The sequence below is a fragment of the Pholis gunnellus genome (assembly GCF_910591455.1).
Source record: "Pholis gunnellus genome assembly, chromosome: 16".
Classification (NCBI taxonomy): domain Eukaryota; kingdom Metazoa; phylum Chordata; class Actinopteri; order Perciformes; family Pholidae; genus Pholis; species Pholis gunnellus.
In genome coordinates, this window is record NC_136543.1 from 8223826 (window position 1) to 8245332 (window position 21507).

General features: G+C 40.8%; 1 protein-coding gene across 1 annotated transcript; it reads right to left on the reverse strand.

The window, feature by feature from the left end:
- Positions 1-1289: 1289 nt before the first annotated feature.
- LOC306708415 (brevican core protein-like) lies at positions 1290-20101 on the reverse strand (the record flags this gene model as incomplete). Its single annotated transcript, XM_079176252.1, has 14 exons — positions 1290-1411; positions 1528-1710; positions 1843-1987; positions 2626-2708; positions 2795-2953; positions 3050-3157; positions 6924-8723; positions 9401-10258; positions 10462-10755; positions 10895-11022; positions 11240-11414; positions 11674-12033; positions 18983-19095; positions 20091-20101. The coding sequence occupies 14 exons, from the start codon at positions 20099-20101 to the stop codon at positions 1290-1292; spliced, it is 4539 nt and encodes a 1512-aa protein (XP_079032378.1).
- Positions 20102-21507: the final 1406 nt, after the last annotated feature.

Below are 21507 nucleotides of genomic sequence, written 5' to 3' on the forward strand. Positions count from 1 at the left end.
GTACACTTGATAACTTTACCCGCAACAAACACGCATTTACAAACTCAATACTTACATTCTGTGTTTCTCGTGTTCTTCTATCAATCTCCCTCATTTTCCTGGTCTGGGTGACGAAACCGTGACGCCACATTTCTGCTGCTTGTGGGCAGGTGTAGGCTCACACGTGCTCGCATTCACGTTGGTCACCTGACTTTAAATACCTTTTTGTTGTTGTTGCTCCTTGTTGCTTATACATTTATAATGCTTTAAGGAACTATTAATTAAATGACAACTTCAGTTATTATGTTCTATATTAGGCTAACAATTAATCAGTTTTTATTTACTTCTACTAATTTTAGTTTCGGTATAAAATTATAACAAAGCTCATTGACGTTTATTTTTCACTGTTTAAAAGCACATTTAAAAGTTTAATCACTATCTTCTACAAGGATTTCACCAAAATCCTCATTAGGTGCCACATTACCCTTTTCTGTTAACACAGACCAACAGACTTTTCTATCCATCAGTAAAAAAAAAATATATATATATATATATATCCAAAGAGGGTTTCTGCTGTTTTGTTAGTCATGAGAGTGCTGGATGTCTATGAAATGAAGACTGCACACAGTGCCAAGGGTAAAATAAGAGAACTATTTATTCTTTGCTCTGTTCTACAAAACTTTATTACAACATAAAGCTGACGAACAAAACTGTGTCTGCTGGAAAAAAAAGGTTTCTCTAAGGAGAATGCGGACCGCAGTAATCACAGGTGTGAAAATGAATATAATTATGTACAGTACTTATTGACTACTTTAATAATTGACTTTGTGCTTTGGAATCATTCGATTCTTTGAGAAAGCAAGGAAAACATCTCTAATGAAAAGGTTTCTAAAGACATAGCACCATTTTTATAAAAAGATTCTATTACAAAACCACAATGAGAACCGTTTTACTTTAATGACGATTTGAAGCTGACTGTAATTTGGAGTTCCCACGTTTACTATATTTCTTCTTTCTACTTTAACCTATTTGTCACTCTGCTAGCACTACATTAAACCACAATACAGTAGAAAATATTCTAAAGGACATCAAAAAGTAGGAGTGTGTAACTCCATAAAAAGAAAAGAAAGCCTGTATGTGCACTGGGCTTCTTTGCTGAGAGGAAGCTTCAGTTTGTATCTATATGAGTCTGTGGTTCATATTGTCCTGTTTAAGCATTCATTGGTAAAAGCATTTGATTCTTGGCACCTTGTCATGTTAAAACAACACAATTTGAGAGGGAAGACAAGGAAGGAAAGCATGGCTGGCTTTTAAAACTTGATGTCCCAGTACTGTGGTGTCTCTTTAGTGGCTTCAAACTCGTCTTCAATGGCAGCAGAGTTGCCGTTGGTCTGTGACGTCACTTCAGGGTGTTGGGTTGGGCCTCCGGCCTCTGAAAGGTAATTCGATCAATCTATTCAGGCTGGTCAAGAATTATGAATTTGAATTTGATGAAGTCTTTTTAGAAATAGATTTGTTTGTCAGGGTTATGATAATCCTTTATCTTACCAGGGATGCACAGGACCTGGGGCCTCTCCCACCTGCCTCCAGACATACACCTGATCAGAGGAGTTAATCTCTGCTGGAAACCCTGGGCGCAGTGATAACGCACAACTGCGTTGGTCTCGTATCTCTGTCGGCCTTTTCCAAAGATGGAGGCGTTTCGGACCCTGGGTGGTGGACCACATGAGGCTGTTGGAAGAGTTGAGACAAGTTGGGTTGTCATTGGGGCTGATGTATGATGGTGTAACAGCCCAAGATAACCACAAGAGGGAGTTGAAACCATTAATGAGGAGCTCTAACTGTCTGATTTCTATTACTCACAGGTTCCTTTCTTGCAGGTATATGACAGGTGGTAGTTGCAGGGTACGTCACTCCATCGTCCCTCATCGTGCCACACCATCACCACGCAGTCTTCACCAGACAGAAAATAGCTGTCAGGCTGCCCTTTGTACCAGTTCTCATACAGCTGTATGCATGAAGAGGAAAAACATGGGTTGTAAATTGTAATAATAATAATTAATCAGAATCAGAACATGGAGAAGTAAATCCACAACATTAAAATGGTTCTTCACACTTATTTCCTTATTATTTATGAAGTAGTGTATGATAAACGTCGCACAACTTTGGAATTAATTCAATACCGTTTTTAGTAAACTGTGAGAAATCATAAAAGGGGCATTAAATAATAAGTCACTCAGCCATTTTCCCAAAGCCTAAAATTCTGGTGTCAAAGTGATTGTGTGATCTTACTAAAGGATGTATCAAAATTACACACAAATAATGATTGGAAAAGTGAGAATTCTAACATACAGTGTACAAATCAAAGGAGAACATTCCAATTATCTATTAAAGAAGAGGCTACTCCCACCATTCAGTATTGAACTTCTGTAGAGATATAGCTCAAGACATTAGGAAATATACACTTGAGGTGTAACATCAGTGGAATGCCCCTTTAAAGTTTTTAATTTCTTTATAATATTAAACTTATTTGGACACCAACTTTTCTCTCCTGTGATGTACTGTGTGGTGTTTTGTTGCTCACACATTTGAGTGGATTTATTTTGTATGAGCTCAGTCACACTTGTGGTTTCTTATATTGCTCACCATCGGGTTGCCATCAGACCAGCGGAAATCATCCTCGATGGTTTTATCATTCAAACCGGTCCACTGGTATTCTTTGTAGTTGTCTGGGGAGGAAAATAAAGCAGTTATGTTCAGTCCTCAAGACACACTTGTACAGGACAAAGCAACGTGTTCAACCTGCTAAACCTACTGTTAATGTAACTCTGTTCCTCAGGGGTTATGATGGACACCAGATGAGCTCCCAGCATGCGACAGTGCTGCTCTGCAACCTCCCAGCTCTGGCGCGGGCTGAAGTGTCGGTAGCAGAAACCGTGGAACTTGTCCCAGCCTGGTTCACATCGCTCCAGGTCTGAAAACATCACAGAGGAGGGGAAGAAACAGCTTCTTAACTTGTTTGACAGACACGACAGAAACAATTTCCACTGCAAGAAAGCAGAGAGCTCACCGGTCTGACAGAAGTCTCCTCCATATGATGGCAAACAGAGACATTGAATCTGCCCGTCCCGGTCAGTGCAGGTGCCTCCGTTGAGACAGGGGTCGTTCACACAGGCAGCTGGAACAAAACAGAGGACAACTTCAGGTAATTCTACTGCTGAAGCTACATGAGAGCGCAGCCCACAGTATTTTATTATCTATTATTCTGTTTGAAGTATAAATATCAGCATAAAAAAAGGATTTGCTGCATCAAAATATTTGAGAAACGAAGATTGAAGTTAGAGGATGCAATAATTGCAACTGCACATGTATGTCAGTGAATTATACACATTTATAGAGATATGTTAATATGAGCAGATCTAATAATCGTGTTATACTGAAGGCCATCAAAAGGACATGTTGAAGCACCAGGAGCCAACTGCACAGCTGAGGACAAACATCAGTGTCAAACTCCTCAGGTCTTCTGTCTTCTTCTCTGATACCTGTCTTCTTCTTCTTCTTCTTACACTCTTCATTAACAAAAAACACTTTCAAATGGTACTTGTGTAAGGTGGAGCCTCAATGATGCCAAATATAATTACACAAAGACTTAAAGGGACAGGTCATCTAAAACCGCAATACATTTTCCCTTTTTATAACCTGGTCGATACTCTATCCACAACATTTCTGTTTGATTTCAGTTTGGAGCTACATTCACCACAGCACATTACAATGAATTGTATTTTGTTTCTTGGGTATGAGGTGCCAAAACATTACACTAAAAAGAACTCCAAATACAAATAGACACAATTACACATGACAATCAACAGACCTTGTGGCGGTCTGTTTAAGCATACCATCTGTTTTGGTCATTATATATTACAGTATGTGAAACATGTTATGGGATTTACAAGTGCACAATAGTGATAAAGACGTTGGTGTTGTTGGGTCTTTCCAGTCATAATTTATTGGTGTTTAACATCATTTTTACTCGCTATCTCACCCTGTAATTCACGTAGACTATCCCGTCAGTTTAATAACATTTGTACATTTGTCTTACACGTGCATCTCTTCTTCAAATGCTCTTAAAAATGCTTGCACAGGACCATCATTCACAATTTGTAAACTATGTTAAGGAAACAGATTTAATCACAAGAAAAGTGACCCTGTCATAAGGCAGTTGTTTAGAAAAAAGCCTTGTAGTTTAAAGTCCTGAAGAAAAAGAGAGGATGGAGTTTAATTTTCTAAAATTGTAAAAGAAGGCAAAATAGAGGCATGTGTGTCCAAACTGAAATTAAACATTTTACAGGTAGATTTAGTTGATTTGCTTCCTTTGACACCCTATAAACAAGAGCTCTGTGGTGTCTGTAATTATACTGCACACTCAAATCTTTTCATTGCATCAGTGTGTGTGTGCATGTGGAAGGTAATAACTGTTTTACACAAGTTAAATGAGAATCATGTGCACTCAAAGTAAAACCCTCATTCCGTTTTGCTGAAAAATACACAACTGCGGTTAAGTATAAAAAAATGTAAACCTTGTGCTGTGACCCATGTTGGCATCTCTACTTCCATTTTCTGCACAGAAAGAAGAACCTTGGTTGAACTCTCGGCCCTTTCTGCTGAAATGTCTGCATGATTTATCTGTGTTAGTGTAGCTTCCTCAAACAGCACACAACAATAAATTGCCTGCAGGTAATTACGTGAGGTTAGTAATTTCAATTACTGAATGAATGATTAGTGGCTTTCCTGTCTTGAAGTGCTGAGCCTCCAGTCTTTTATCACCTCGAATAGTTCAATATTTAATCACCACTGCTCACCAAATTAAAGCGTAATGGAGGCGCCGAAGTTGACATTAAATGTGAAAAATTAGCAAAAGCATGTGCAAGCTCCAATCAGTGCGATATTAATTTACTGACACTGCAAGCTTTCTCTGTCTGAAAGCTTGTCTCAATAAATGAATATTTATGCGGATGCTTTTCCTGGTTTTTCATCACCATGACTAATATCATATTGACAGTAAAAAAGTGTTTACATAGTGATATATGTACAATACTGTATGTATAGTTGCAAAACAAATTGTACCTGCAACTTTAGATTAACTGGAGCTTGTTAGTAGTCTTGAGTTTAAATGTGAGATCATTCAGTGGATGTGAATCAGTGTGACGTACAGCATCACCACCATGTCGAATACAAAAAAATAATATGACCCCTGTTAAATGAAAATACATTGTTAATCACTCAAACGTATTGTATCAGCTTCTACTGTTTATTTTGTAGTTACAATGTTAACTATCTTTTAAAAAAAACATGTCCTTTATGTTTTAATAGACTTAACTGTCATACCTCTAGAGACCATGTCCCAAATGTCAATGCAAATGTGATAAGTGAATTGCTGGTAAAGAGAAAATCAGTTTTGTGACGCAGAACACGAAAAGCATCTGTAAAGATGGAACGAGCCTCATGCAGTGCCACTCTAGTTTGTTTGTGCATCATTTTAAGTTCTGTTCTGTTGCTGTATGCACTTTAATGAGCACATGAGTTTTCCTATAATGAGATGTAACATATAAATAAAATCCCTAGTCTTGTTGTCTGATTGCCTTTCAACACAGGGAATAGCTGTGTTTAAATGCAATTGCCTGGATGTACGCAAATGCTACAGAAGCCAATTTCTGCAGGAAAAAAACAAAAAAGATGACACTGCAGAATAAAATGTAATATACTCACGATAAGTCAAAATGATAAGATACTAAGGCAACATTCTGAGTGAGTGATAGCTTTTTTTACTTACCTTTAAATTTGTATCATGCCTAACTTGTTCTTTTAAGGTTTTCTTGGCAGACATTGGCTTCCACACAATGCAACACTCATTTTTAGTGGTAGGAACAAATAAAACATTTTACAGTTGACTAAAACTTTTGATATTTAGAACAGATTTATCAACGGATGGTGAGACAAAAACAAACATATTAGTTGATTTTATCATTCTTACACCTAAATACACAATGCTGTACAAATCTTGGAAAATCATGATTACACAATAAAACATGACTTGAGAAACATGAATGACCCATAAAGTAGATTTAAAACAAATATCTAAATGCTACCACTCAACAGCAAATGAACATTTGTGCTTATCAACATAATAACACATTGTGCTGTTTAAAATAGCAGTACAAGTCTAAAAATCTGAGGAAAAGGATTTTAAACACTTGATGTCCAGTTATGAATTAAATATAAAACGTTATTGCTGTTGCACTTATCAATGCTGTTGCGTTCAACATAATCGCTGTTACATTCCAGAGAAAAGTCACTTTATCAAGTTACTTCCAGATTACTGCGAAAGACTACTGCAAGTTAGCGAGAATAAAGTAATTTGAAAGAGAATAATTTGCACTTGGTGCATAGATGTATTATTTGCAAATAAAATCTACTGATCAAGATAGTGAGAAAAGCTTTACTAACGCTATCACCAAAACCATCCCTCTTGCAGAAAATCACTGTAGAAGAAGCACTGAAACACTTATAAACATACCGGTATATTACAGTACTTCACAGAAGTCAGTCTTTGGATGAGGAAGAAAACATCATGCACAACAAAAGTGGACTGTTGACAAAAGTCAAATGGGAGCTGTCCCAGTGTGAGTATCTCGAAGGGGAGGTGGGGTCACAAGGAGAGAAGTGAGGAGCATTTTAAGGGGAAGCGGGAGGAGTCAGAAGGGTGAGTGGTTCTTTCTGAGACAACAAGTGAAACAAACGTGGGGAGTCATTTGAAAAAGGAGGGGAGGTGTTTTACAGAAAATGGAGCAAAGGCAGGTTGAGGACAGATCGGGGATTTTAGTGCATCATTGCGTCGAGTAGCAAGAGGAGGACGGTTAGGCTGATGAGAGTGGCTTTAACATTACCTGAAGCTTTCCCTGTCCCGCCTACAGCTGCCCTCTCATTGGGCAAGATAAGAAGGGTGGGCGGCTGGGTGAGACTAAACTCAACATCCACCAGACCTTGATCCACTGGTGGTATGAAGGTTGACACCTTCTGGGTTTCAGCCGTCTTGTGGAACACATTTGGTGCTGAGGTGGTAGGGCTCCAAGTGCGTCTGGACCAGTGTTTGGTGGACGTGATGGTGGTCTTTGTGGCAGCAGCAGTGGGCTTTGTACTCGAGGAGGAATCTAGAGCTGCTGTGGAGGTGATGGGGGAGTTTTGTCCACTGTAATCTAGATCATTCAGAGACTCTTGGGGTCCTGTTGTGGTGGTCATCAGAGCCCAGCTGGATGTTTGTGAATCGAGTGCAAAGATGGTAAAGTCCTCCTCAAAGGTTGGGGCAACGTTAGCTTCTTCTTCAAGAATTGGGGCAACATTTGCTTCTTCTTCGAGGGTTGGGTCAACATTAACATTTTCTTCAAGGGTTGTGGCAACACTAGCTTCTTCTTCAAGAGTTTGGGTAGCATTAACTTTTTCTACAAGGTTTGGGGCAATGCTAGCTTCTTCTTCAAGGGCAAGGGTTGGAGCAATATCATTTTCTTCTTCATGGGTTGGGGCAATGCCAGCTTCTCCTCCAAGAGTTGGGGCAACATTATCTTTTTCCTCAAGGTTTGGAGCAATGCTATATTCTTCTTCAAGGATTGAGGCAACACTAGTTTCTTCTCCAAGAGTTAGAACAACATTATTGTTTTGTTCAAAGGTTGGGGCAACGTTTGCTTCTTTTTCACGGGTTGGAGCAACTTTAGCTTCTTCTTCAAGGGCAAGGGTTGGGGCAATATTCATTTCTTCCTCAAGGGTTGGGGCAACGTTTGCTTCTTTTATAAGGACTGGGGAAATGTTAGCTTCTTTTTCAAGGGTTGGTGTAACTTTAGCTTCTTCTTCAAGGGCAAGGGTTGGGGCAATATTAATTTCTTCCTCAAGGGTTGGGGAAATGTTTGCTTCTTTTATAAGGACTGGGGAAATGTTAGCTTCTTTTTCAAGGGTTGGCGCAACTTTAGCTTCTTCTTCAAGGGCAAGGGTTGGGGCAATATTAATTTCTTCCTCAAGGGTTGGGGCAATGTTTGCTTCTTCTTCAAGTGAAAAGAAAACTTGAGCTTTCTCTTCAAGAGTTGGGGAAACTGTCATGTCTTCTTCAAGGGTTGAGGTAACTGTAACTTCCTCTTCAATGATTTGGCTATCTTTAACATCCTCTTCATTGGTTGGAGCAAGTTTAACGTCTTCTCCAAGGATTGCAATAACTGTAGCAAGTTCATGTCCACTTGCCTCTTCATACCCAGTGGTCGTAGCATCCAAATACACTCTGTAATCTGATGTTTGATACCGTGCTGTGGAGGAATCAGTAGGTAACTGAGAGGAGTTCGACCCCTCTGGAGACTCAGTGGTAGCTAAACTTAATCCAGAAACAAGGTTGTCTTCAGACATTGTCGGGTGCAGCTGTTTTTCTTCGCTTTCCGGAGTGACTGTGTCTTCAATTTCTAAGCTTGTACTTCCCTCCTGTCTAGACATGGAGGACTCCCACAACTGTGGTGCTGTGGAGAAGATATCCGAGCCCACTTTGTCGGAACGGCTTGACCCAGATGGAAGGGTCAAATCGGGGAGTGCTGTCCGAGGCTCAGTAGAAGCACTGTTAGCCGAAGTAGAAAGTGACGCATGAGTGGTGAAGCCAGAAGTAGAAGAATCTGATGGGTAGATTAAGCTGACTGCTTCCATGTCAAGGTCACGCTCTAAAAAAGAGTACAACACATTTTTAGCGTTGTAAATACATCTATCAAGGGAAAAGTTTGTTCATTTTGGGAAATACCCTGATTTTCTAACTTGCCAAGAGTTCGATGAGAAAACCGATACCTCCCTCATATCTGTATATATGAAGCTACAACCAGCAACCACTTAGCTTTGCTTAGCACAAAGACTGGAAACAGGGTGAAACAGCTAGCTAGGCTCTGTCAAAATAACCCTTTCAGCACCTCTAAACCTCACTAATAAACACGTTATATCCAGTTAAAATATCACAGTGACGACACTCCCGTAAGTCACTCCTTCCAGCCAAGAAATAGGCGCCACATAAACCCCCTTAACACAGAAACGTGCCATTCTTACACATCATTTTTCGACTGAATAAAAAACAAGATATAACCTGTTATTTCGAGAGTTTTAGAGGCTCTAGGAGCTGGATAATAGTATCTTTGGACAGACCCAGCTAGCTGTTTCCTGTCTTTATTCTAAGCTAACATAACTGTCAGTTGATTGTAGCTTCATATTTACCGTAGAGACACAAGAGTGATATTAATCTTCTAATCTAACTCTGAATACGTTTATTTCCCAAAATGTTGAATGATTCATCCAATATATTGATGTGTGTTCTTTTGTAAGACTTAGAAGCAGAAAATGATGCTCAACATACCTTGAGAAATATCTCCAGACCCATCTAGATGGGCCCACAATGAGGTTAGCTCCATGATAGTAGATTTTGGAGTTTGTGTTGGTTGTGTAGTAAGTTCTTCTTCTTTTGAGGCCTGAGTTGAGAGAAACACCTGCACAGGATTTTCTACTGTTTCCTCCTCCAGCTTCACCTGAACCATGGGGTCAAGGGTCATAGAGGTTACCTCCCAGAGACTCTCCTCTTGAGTATGATTGCTGTCTGTCTCGCTGTAATTGGCTTGGAATCTGTCAAAATCCAAAATGGTCTCTTGCATTTCTTGCAAATCCTTTAGCCTTGCAGATGTATTCTCTTCAGCATGTGTATCTGGAACTGTCTGGTTATGTGTGTGAGGTTCATATGATGATTCGGGAAACCCTGTGGTGCTTTCAGGCTCAGATTGGTAAAAGGTGAAGTTCAAGTTGTGGTGGGAATCTGTCTCATTGTAAACACTGGGCAGTAATGACGTGTTTTGTGGTGAATCATAGGTTTCTGTGGTGCTGAAAGTGGTGTTCATCAGTGCTGTAGGATATTGGGAGTTCATTTCTGTAGGAGATGCAGTTTCATTCAATCCCTGGAAGAGGTCCAATGTAGGTGTTGTGTTTAGATGGGACGCTGTTGTGTCTGATACAACTGTTGGGTGCATGTCAACCAGGTTTTCCTTAGAAGAGAAAAAGGGAAACGATTCGAGCACTCTTTGAGCTTTGAGCTCCACCTGTTCTACATGTTGGTTTAGTTGCAGCTCTTGATCTGTTTCCATAAGAATTACAACACCTTGTCCAATGTCCTCAGGCTCTGTGGCCTCATTGTCCATGGAAGAGTCGGTGGGAGTATTTATATTATCTGTAGAGGACAGATAAGGGATTCAAAATATGATTCAAGAAATATACTTGAATCTTTGATTCACAAATGTTGCATACATTGTAAATACCTAACATTTACATGTACCAGAATGTCCATTTTCATATGCGTATCCAATGCATTTTTGACATGTAAATTAAATTATATTGTATGTGCAAGAACTTTATGAGAAACTAAAAACTCACTTCTGAAACAATACACGTCATGAAGGCTGGACGGCTGTGGGAAGCCAGTTTGGTTGCTGAAGCGGTAGAGGGTTTTGACGCCTGGCTGAGGCCCTCCGCAGCGATTTCTAGGGGCTATGATGGGGTAGCGCACACTGCCATCAGACAGCCAGCCAGGGCTGCAACGATCCAGACCTTCATTCCATGCCAAGTACAGCTGTGCTGTTGTAGCCAACTCTGCTCCTGCTGCTCTGCAGTATGATTGTGCTTCATCAAATGACAGCTGCTGTGGGATGGAGTCATGAAACACCTCCCCTACAAACACAAAATATTCAAAATGTTTACACTTCTCACACTTCGTTTACATAAATAATGCCTGATATATTCTAGAATCAGAATTGGCCTAAAAGATGAGTCTGGCTTTAGTCATAGTAATAGGTATCATTATTTATACCGTCAGTTTCCTCCACATAACAGTAAACATCAAATAGATCATCTGGATCCATCGTCCCGTAGTTTCTCACGCCTGGTTGGCCATCCATGTCTCCATAGCAACCTTCACGGGGCACTTGGATTGGGTACCTGCCCGAACGGAAACAATCCGCATTTCTCATGAAAACTTTACCAAACTTGAATTTAAATTCTAGAGGAGATCCTGTATACTTTACGTATATACCAAACACCATTCAGGTAGAATTTTGGGGAAATGTGAATGAAAGGTTTAGAATGTTTTTTATGAAACAAGGAGGTGCAGCCGTTACAGTAGAGCATAGGTCTGAGCTGAGAGCTGATGAGATACCTGACAGACTGGTCTGCCAGCCAGCCTGCATCACACTGTTCGTAGCCATCATAATAAGCCGCCAGGAGCTGGTCAGGAGTCGTGATTTGTGCCCCGATGGCCTCACAAGCCCTCTGCGCCTGATGGAAGGAAAACGCATAGCGACCCAAAGCATCCCTGTAGTGGAATACAACACCTAAACACACAAATAAACACATATTTAAATTCAGATTATATAGAATGCTCATTTACAAACAGTATATTACCAGTAAATGTCAATTTATGATGTAAGATTTGCCCATCAATGTGACAAAATGACTCAAATGTTTTGTAATAGGAAGATTACAATCAAAGCAGATCATATCCTGATGATGATCACATCCTATGTCACCTTTATATTCATATGAATCTTTCCAAACTTCAGTCATGATGATCCACGTGTTTCATTTAGTTACCTTTCACCTTGAGTTGCACGAGGTCGCTGGCGTCCTCCAGGCCTTGCTGCACCTCACAGCGATAGTGGCCCGAGTCACTGGAGCGTAAATCTCCCAACCACAGCGACAGATCATCGGGGGAGGAAGTGTAGTTGAGCCAGGCAGCGCGGTCTCTGTATGCCTCGTTGACCTTCACTCTTTGACCACGCGCCACCAAGATCTGCGTCTCCACACCGCCGGACACCACAGTCCACTTGACTCGCGGTACAACAGGGGAGGAAGAGGACAGAGACACCAAGCAAGGGATGGAGATGGAGCTGCCCAGTGAGGCGGAAACAGGACCTGAGTGAGGGATGTTCACCTGGAGCTGCTGGACATCATCTGCAGGAGGGGGGGGGGGGGGGGGGGGGGGACAGAGCATGAAGAACAGAGTGGCATGCGGGAATGGCGATCTTACTTTTAAATGTGTTATTTGCTTATAACTGAATGTGAATGAATACTGACAGTTAGAGATAATGGGAAAATGCAGACGTACCAAATGTTGAATATGTTTGTGTGGGGAAGGCCAGAGTGAGGCGGCAGACTGCAATGAGAAGTGGAAGTATTTGGACATGTCTATGGAGATAAAGAGGAAAACACAAGATGATGTTATCATTGGATACAATTTGACAGACATAAAGAGTTCCTGTTGAAAACGCAACGAAAGAAAGGACACAAAAATGACAAAAAAATAATTTCTCCTTATCAGTTTCCAATTTCACACATGTTTAACCTTTAACAGGCAGAGCGATTGCGGATACTGGAAGTCATGTATTGTGTTGATTCAGCTCCACTGATTTCTCCAGACTGCTTTATCTTAATATTAATGGTCACAAGCTGCACACCTTTGTGCTTCCTTCACTGCAGCAGCCACTACTGTGGTTTGAGCTTTACACACGTATTGATATGCAGCTGAGTGAAGAGACAGATTCAAGGTTACTCTGTAATGCTCTGACTTTTACACTGTGCATTTGATATGATTATGCTTTTGTAATACTGTTTAGTTACTGTTAAATTGTACCACTACTAATATATAAAATATAAAGAGAATCTTTATGTGGACTTATGTAAAAAAGCCATAAAACGGAGGGATTTAGACCTGAAGGTTATTTTAGGAGAAGAACGATATAAACAGGTTCACCATAAACTCTGCCTTTGGGACTAGATGTCATTAAATCAAGACTAAGAGTCTACAGTCATGCTAACAGATCTGTGAGAGTGTATGTATAGGCACAGTAAATGCTAACACTCAGAGGAGCATTAATGTCTCAACACATTTTTTTTATGGCACCCTAAAAATAGAATAAACTGACAGATCTTATGAAATAATATCAAAAACACCTCTCAGTGTAATGCAATAAAATGGAACAGAGACATTAGTTTTAGCCAGGTTAGAAACTGACAACTGAGTTTGTATATTTTGTACAGTTGAAGAAAATGATATTAACCTGTGTAAAACACTAACACATACAATGACATCTCGTATCTCGAAGCTCCACTAAGTTTAAAAGAGCAACTTCTCTGGTTTTCAAAGGGAAGCTGGGAGCACAGGCTCCTGACCACAAGCTATTCATCACCTCCGGGAGCTAATGACACAGTGTCTCAGCGCAGCGGCATCCTGCCAGCTCTCCGTCACCAGTCTGGCCCTGTTATTAACCCAGCAGGCCTGGCAGGGCGCTCACAGTGACCTCACACAACCTCCTGAAGCTGCAAATGTTCATTCGTCATTAAAAAGCAAAAATGCCCAAAATTCAAGGGTTCCAGCTTTTCAAATGTGAATATTGGGATGTTTTCATGGTTGTTATGATTGTAAACTAAATATATTTGCATATTGGCCTGTTTTATGGACAAAACAAGCTTTATGAAGACGTCAACCTGGGCTTAAGAACATTGTAAGAGGTAGTTTTCACTATTTTATGACACAAAGAAAAAGTACAACAAAATGTAATGAGTGACTGTCAGAGATACGTCATCATATTATTGTATCATCATGCATTAACATGCAATAAGTACTTCAATGTAGTTGCTTTTGGGTGTTTTTTATTTATTTATTGTTTATATTTTTGCACATTAACTCTAGAGAGAGAGAGAGAGAGAGAGAGCGAGAGAGACATCACATAGTATACATAAGGAGAAGATTATTATTATTAATAATACTAAGGTCAGAACCACAGAAGTGAGCAAAAAGCTAAACAAGCATGGATAAGCTTTTCTGCGTCGGTATATCAAACACATCGTCACAAACACAGCTCGCTAACTTGTGTCAGATTAAATGGCCTTCTGTGATGGCAGAATAATTGTTGTCTGTTTCCTCAGCCAGCTGGGTGGCCTCCACGGGGCTGGTATCACTATTAGTATTCTTGACGAGAAAACGTCTCACAAAAAGCGAGCAGTGGGCCAGGAGGACAGCTGCACACTGTGCTTTCACTTCAGGCCGACTCCCTTACAAAAGGCCTCGGAGGAAAATTAAAGGACGGGGCACTGGCACACTTGCTTGCTTTTTCTCCCTCCTTTCTCTCGCTTCTTTTCAAGGATGGAAAAGGAAGTTTCAAACCACTAAGAATCGTTCTGAAGCAGGCTTTGTACAAAAGGCCACATTAAGACACTGCACACTGTTTCAAATGGTATCACTGCTGTGAGAGTGGGCTTGTGCATGAGCTGTGTTTGTGCATTCACACTGATGACAGAGGAGAAAATCCTGCTGCTGATTATTTTGAGACTTTTTTAGATCATAAAGTCTTTGGTCTCGTCGTCACCAGGCACTCTGCAGCTCTGCTCTTTGTAATGAGAGTAACAATGAAGACAAGTCAAGCTAAAAATCAATGCCACCCACTGCATTTACAAGTCTAGAAACTGCAGCCAATGCATTATTCACAAGCAGAACTAATCCAGTCTCCTCCTCCTGCAGAAACATACAAGTAAGCAAAAGAAGACTGACATCAGTCAAAACCACATTAGCCTCCATATCATACCTTTAACGTTTTCAACTTTAACTTGCAATGAAGTGAATAATGGTGAATAAAGAACATGAAGTCAGATGCTGAGATCCCTGTCAGTGCTGCACTGACAACTAAAGATTGCTCACTGCATCTCCTGGGTGGCCTCTGCAGTACTCTGTCTGCATCGAGGTCATCTCAGGCAAACTTCTTTTCAAGCTGGATAATAACTCCTGATGTCAGTTTGACCAGGTCAAACACACAGAGACAGTGAGTTCTTTGGAGCGCTGAGCCGGGACTGGCTTTGGCAGTGATGAGTATGATAAAATACAGTAGGGATCTCCTAAAATGCACAGTAATCAGGTTTTAAAAGGTAGAAATCCACTCTGGTATAAGTTTCTGTCTACCACATGAGTGTTGCGGCCTTATTTCTATAAACATTAACAAGGCTGTGGTTACATTGTACGGAGTTCAAACTGAAGATACATAGGAATTAAGAGCAACATAATTTACTTAAACAAAGATACAACTTTCTGATTTATGACATGATTTATAAGTTTGGTCTTAAAAGTTTATTTGATGGGCCGTTTAGGTTGTACTTTGGAACATGCTCTTTCTTACATTTAAAATGTGACAGTCGGCTCTTCTTACTCTACTCTACTTTATCCACTTTTATTACTTAGTAGAAAACTTCTGATCTAAAATCAAAGGTTTTCAGAAGTGGCTAGGCTAATGTAGCATTTGGGTCACTTGGATCATTTCTGTGCGACTTTCCCACCAACATCTGTATCATGAATTTTGAAAATCTGACTACACAGAACATTTGTCTTTCAGAATTTTAAAATATTTTGCAAATTAGAACTTGTTTGATTTTATTCCTGCTTATCTAAGTCTATGTAGGTAAAGGTCTGATTTCTGGTCGACAAACGGATGTTAAGAATTCACCTGAACAAGGATCAGATGCTCCTCCTTAACTGACCTCTGTATGACTGACACACCATTGACCAGATTTTTCAAAAGTATCTACGTTGATGACAATTTGTCTAGTAACCTAGCACCAGAAACAAATCCCCCATGAATCTTCTTTACATAAAAACTCAAGTTAAGAAACAACCGAGATGTTGTGCAGTCATCTCAGCAATGAACACTGAGTTCTCTACAGCAAAGTAAGCTGCCCTACCCACAGTCTGTTCACTCAACACCACTCCTTCATCTCTCTGCACCATCAAACGTAACACCTCCACACATCCGATGAGCTGCTCTTACTCAAAGGGAACCTTCCCACATCCGGAACCGGGCAGACATCTCCGATAAACCCACTGTCTGTCCCCCAACAAGATGACCAATTTGGAAAAGCCACCCAGTAGACGATTCACCACCCAACGTGGCTGGGAACGAGTCGAAGGATCAAACAAACACCTCATCTCAGACCTGACTCAGCAAATCCGTGGACTGACCACAGCCCATGCTTGGCAAGCTCATTATAAGCCATACAAAACCATACATTGAGTAGAATGGGTGACGATATATTAACTACTAAAGTGCTTATTCAAGAACTCTTTAATTTGAAGTCCACTATTCCGACACCAGCGCTCAATGATTCAAAATCTGCTTCATTGTCCCAACAAATCCAAACGTGGCTGCTGGCTACTGTAACACTCATTAGCTGGTTGACTATACAGCATTTAGGATGATTGACCAGTTTAGATTATGGGATTTTAAACTCCATCTTCCTTGGGGACAGAACACAAAATGTATATGTAGAAACTTCTTCAACTTCAGCCTCGACACAGACTTGTAATTATTTAATACAAGTGCAGTATTATTCTGCACAGAAAAGCAATTAGACTGTGTTGCCCTATACCTCATATTCTCAGGCTGAATTGCCATTTTGTTTTCACCTTTTTTTTAATCATTTATTGTGAAGAATGTAGTCACTGGAACATATTGAAGATGTGGGCAGCGATTCAAAAGAATAAACTTGAAAAATAATAATAATAATAATAATATAAATTCTTCCTACTACAACTCAGTTGTCATCCTGCCCAAGAACTTTGGCCACCAGCTTCCACGTCATACCTGCTACCAGTAGGGTTCCTTGTCCTGGCTGCTATGTGCCACACCATCACCAATTTATATATTATTTACTGAAGTTCAGAGCATTTGTAAAATAGTGTGAAATATTCTCTGCAGATATTCAGTGTTAATATGAGGGATAAGGCAAGTGACAAAATTGACATTTAATCAAGTCACACTTCACTGAGCATCTGCTTTTATTATACGCTGTTGTGCATCATCAACACTCAACCAGCAAATTACAATTTTAATGGTTTAGAATCTATAGCCAAAGATTTGATTAGGTGGTCAAGGGCTGTGTTTGTTAACATTTTGATTAGAAGTTAGAAAAGAACCATATCAGCGCTTTTGTTTGACATGCTCCACTGACTCATAAGAGAGCCACTGGACCATCAAGTGAAGGAGAGAAAATCCTGAAGTCAGCTTTCTCTCTTTTACTATACCTCTACCTCTCCATTAGTGAAATCTACCTGAACCCTGAGGTGGAGACAGTGAGCAGAAGAGGCTAAATATGCACTTAAGACAAAAAGCTGGCTTCATGCTTAACTGCCAGAGGAAACGGATTTGAAATAAAACAAACAAGTGCTGCAGTGGTGTTGCTTTCTATAAATGCAAAGGGCAGAAAGTTAATGCTGTCAGTGTTTCATTCAGTTTCACGGACATGTCTATATGCTCACCTGTGTGAAAATAAATCATTACAACGTCTCACATAATCACGGGGACTAACGAAGAGCAGGTGGACGAGGCAAACAGTACATGCTCTTGTAAAACACAGTGGGAGGTTCATGTTGTGCAAGACAAAGAAAAAGAAAAAAAAACACAAAGCGAATTAGATGAAAGTTGTACTAAGTGCGTCAGTTCCAGAAATTGACATTTTCTGGGGAGAAAATGAACCACTGCTCATAATTTCAGGACCTCTTCTGAGGACAGCAACTACTGCAAAGCAGCTAACTGGTAAGGAGAGTAATTTTCTTAAATTACACCATCATTTAAAACGACATTAAATTCAAAAGAACTTGGACCGCATCAACTGCGTATCATTAGGAGAGCAGACCAAACACACACACACACACACACACACACAAAAAACCTACCGGCTTCTTGTCAGCAGCATTTCAGCTGATGCAGTATGGGCTGACTTCTCGGCTGTTAAAAGTATTTTCTGTCAGCTCCGCTCAGCTTGCTGCAGTGCGACTGTCCTGTTGGGAGGTAAGCGGCTCTGGATGATCTGCGCAGGTACGAGGGGAGTTGGGAATGCTGTCCGAACGAGTCCGACGCTCGGAGAGAAGAGGAGGGAGTTGGGAGAAAGTGAAGCCAGATATGAAATCCTGAACTGCCCACTTTTTCGCCCAACAACCGGGATGGAGATGGCGCATGCCTGTCAAAGGGGATTGGGAGGGGTGACAGCTAAAACAGCCGATGTTATAGGCTATGAAGTGAGGAGAGATGGCTTATGTGTTATTTTTTTTATTAGATTTTTTTAACAAATGCATTGAGCGTCATTTGGAGTCATAGCAGCAGCAATGTGATTCTGCTGCTGCTGCAGGTACTGTATTGCAGTCACCTGTTCTGTGGGAGGGGGGTGACAGAGCGGAGAGTATCACCTCCCCTATAGCAGTTAAATAGACTATTGGTCTTCTTAAATCACCTTGAAGAACTGTGCATGTATCACCAGCAGTTTGCAGCATCCTGCAGAGGAAACAGTCCCTGTGCAGTCTGTCAGTTATCAACTTCAATCAGCAGGGTGTGTTTGACACCAGCATTTTAGACCCATAAACTCAATGCATTATGTCCAGAAATAAACATAAAGTCTTTATTTACCAGCACCAAATATTATTATTAGTTGTTGTTGTTGTTGTTGACTAACAATGTTGGTGTTGGTACAAACAATGTGATGGAAGCAGTTTAAAGAATGAAAAAAGAACTTGAGAGAGAAATTCAAATCTTGCCGACTGTTTCAGTAATCACGCTGTTCAGACAAGCGCTTTGTTGGAAGCATATTGACACCTTTAAGCTGTCAGTTGGAGCTCTGGGAGCAGGTGTCCACCCTGCTCAGTCAATAATCCAGCTCTGGTGCTGTCATCAGTGGGGATACAGCCGTGCCGAACCGACCAGAGTCTCACCTCTGTTAATAATGTGGAAGATGTATAGCCCATTATGAGTTACATACAGTACATGTTCAGGGATCTCTTTGGCTGACATACGGTATCTTGCCATCTGTTTCTACTATATATAACAGAGACATGCAGAAGACGAATAACGTCAAGGTAAGTGTGTACCAACGCCCTCCGACAGGGTGAATGGTGCTTTGTAGAAGTCTTCCTGTGGCTCGGCAGCAGCGGTTGGTGCTTCACACCTGAGGAATCTGACACCCAGATACCAGCAGGACTGTCTGGGAAGGAAATGTAAAAGCGCAGACAGCAGACAAAGATCAGAGGCGGGAGTTATGGTCCATCTGTGACCGACTGTCCCAGTGACCCAGACTGAGTCAAGTCCAGTCAGCCGTTATGCTCACAGTAAGACGTCGTCCTCTCTGCTTAGAACAGGAACTTCAATGAGTCGATCCAGGGGAGGCTTTCTTCACAGCTGTTCCTGGCGCCTGACCTTTGACCTGACTGTAGAGGGGGACAAATGACAGAATAACTTGCTGATGAAGATCTTGTGATCAGTCAGAAAGCTCCAGAACAGTTGCTAAATGTGTGATGAGATATAGTTTTAGAAACTGCAGTGTTTCAGCCAGCGCAAACCCCAGCGCCGGGGGTCACAGCGGGCTGGTGGCCAGCGGGTCCAACCTGTGTAATGCCAGTAACGGAAAGATTGCATGTTAGACACAACGTGACTCTGGTACCCATTATTTCCAATGGCTAACGCCGTGCCACGATGGCATTTTACCCTCTTGCTTAAATATCCACTTCTCAGAGGATTGTGGGTCAGAATGACCAGAAAAGCTTGCTTGCTTGCATACTGCAAAGTGCGACCGAATGCAGTAACATCCTGGTATTGGGACATGCAAAATATTTTTCTAGCAGACTAAATAGTATGGTAGTATGGGTGTTGGAACCCATAGTCTGAGAGGAAAGGTAAGAGCAGTGTTCTGCCTTCTTTTTCAGCTCCTAAACACAATATACTGAGGTCATATACAAGAATCCAGTGAGAGCGACTTAATTAGACCAAACACAGCTACAGTATACATGCATGCAAGCCGTGTCTCAGACCTGCATACAAGCTAACGTTACATTTTCCAGCAGCCTTCAAACAACCAGCCTATAATTAGACACTGTCATTATATTGTAGCTGAGCTCAGATCATCAAGTGAGTCAACAGCAACACTCAAATTTAGTTTTAAAGTGTCTTCAGATGTTCTGGAGATGTTCGAGTGAGTCGTACTGCGAGGACATCGTAGCCTAATACCTTTTATCGGGCAGGGGCGAATTTCTAAAACCATTTTTGTTTTAAGTGCAAAATCTGTACAGCAAACTTGTAACCACTTATCACATGAGGACAGAGAGAAGTAACTGAGAGGTATTGTGTGAAAACAACTGAAGGTTCTGTAATCTGACTTCCAAAGCATTTTGTCAGTGACTCTGACACGTGCAACCTACACCACCAGGTGGGATTCATTAGTTCACGTGGCCGAGAAGCAAAAATGACTCAGCTACAATACGGAGCACAGCCTGCAGTTTATTTTTAATGTATTCTTAATTCTGCTTGAGTCATGTTCCGCGGTTTCATTTAACTGGGTTACCAGAATTGCTGTCAACTCACCGCAAAGCATGAAATGAGAAGACGGGCACTCTCAAAACTCCTTCCACCATGCACAAGTTAAGAAGGCCGTAAATCTGCGCTTTGTGTGTGTAAATGGAAACAAATGAAGCAATTCCAAGGTGCCGCTTCATTAACGTTTCACTTCCCCTTGCTGTAATCCCAGACTGAAATTCCTACAACACTCATGCAATGACAGGAAAGACGACCAGCCTTTGAATAATTTTCCTCCCATATAAAGCAAAACCTCAAAACCCTGTTTTCCGCTGACTGGCTGCTTTTATTCCCTCTTGGACGCAATGTGGCAGAGGTAAACTGGTTCAGGACGGACCAGTCTGGGAAAACTGCAGCCCTCATCCACTCACCGGCCAAACCAACGACTTGCCATGCTTTCTGCATGATGAGACTGGGCTGACCAGAAAGTAGGGCATGGGGAGCCACTGTGATACTTTGACGCAGTTATATTATTTGTGACACATCAGTTGTTTTTTTTGTTTCACTGCATGGCAACAACGTTATTGCTTCTACAGCTGGAGATCTGACAGGCCTGGTCTTTGGGTGAATCAGCACTCGTGGTTAACCGGCGAGGGGAAACATATCTCGCCACCTCCCTCATAAATCACAGATAGAAGTGCAGCTGAGGGAAGATTAAAGAAGACCGGGCTTCTCTTCGATAGATACAGATAGATACTGGATATTTATAGCTACAAAGGGCTATTTTAAATTCATTTGAACACTTTTAAAAGGCTATAACCAGGATTATTCAAAATACTGAAGTCATGAGTCAAATCGAAGACTTTGACAACAAAAGAAACCCTGTAAAATGTTTGATTATATTATTTTATTCTTTTAACTGTTCAGTTATATTTTCTGTATAATTTATCTCCCTACATGAAATGTTTCAAAACCTTCTCCACACTTCCAGGATGTATTTCTCGTCTTCATTTTATCACTTAAATCTAATCAATTTCTAATCGGTTTATGTCACTACAGATACACTTAACATATTTCCAAAAGCATGTCTTTTAAAATATGGATCCTT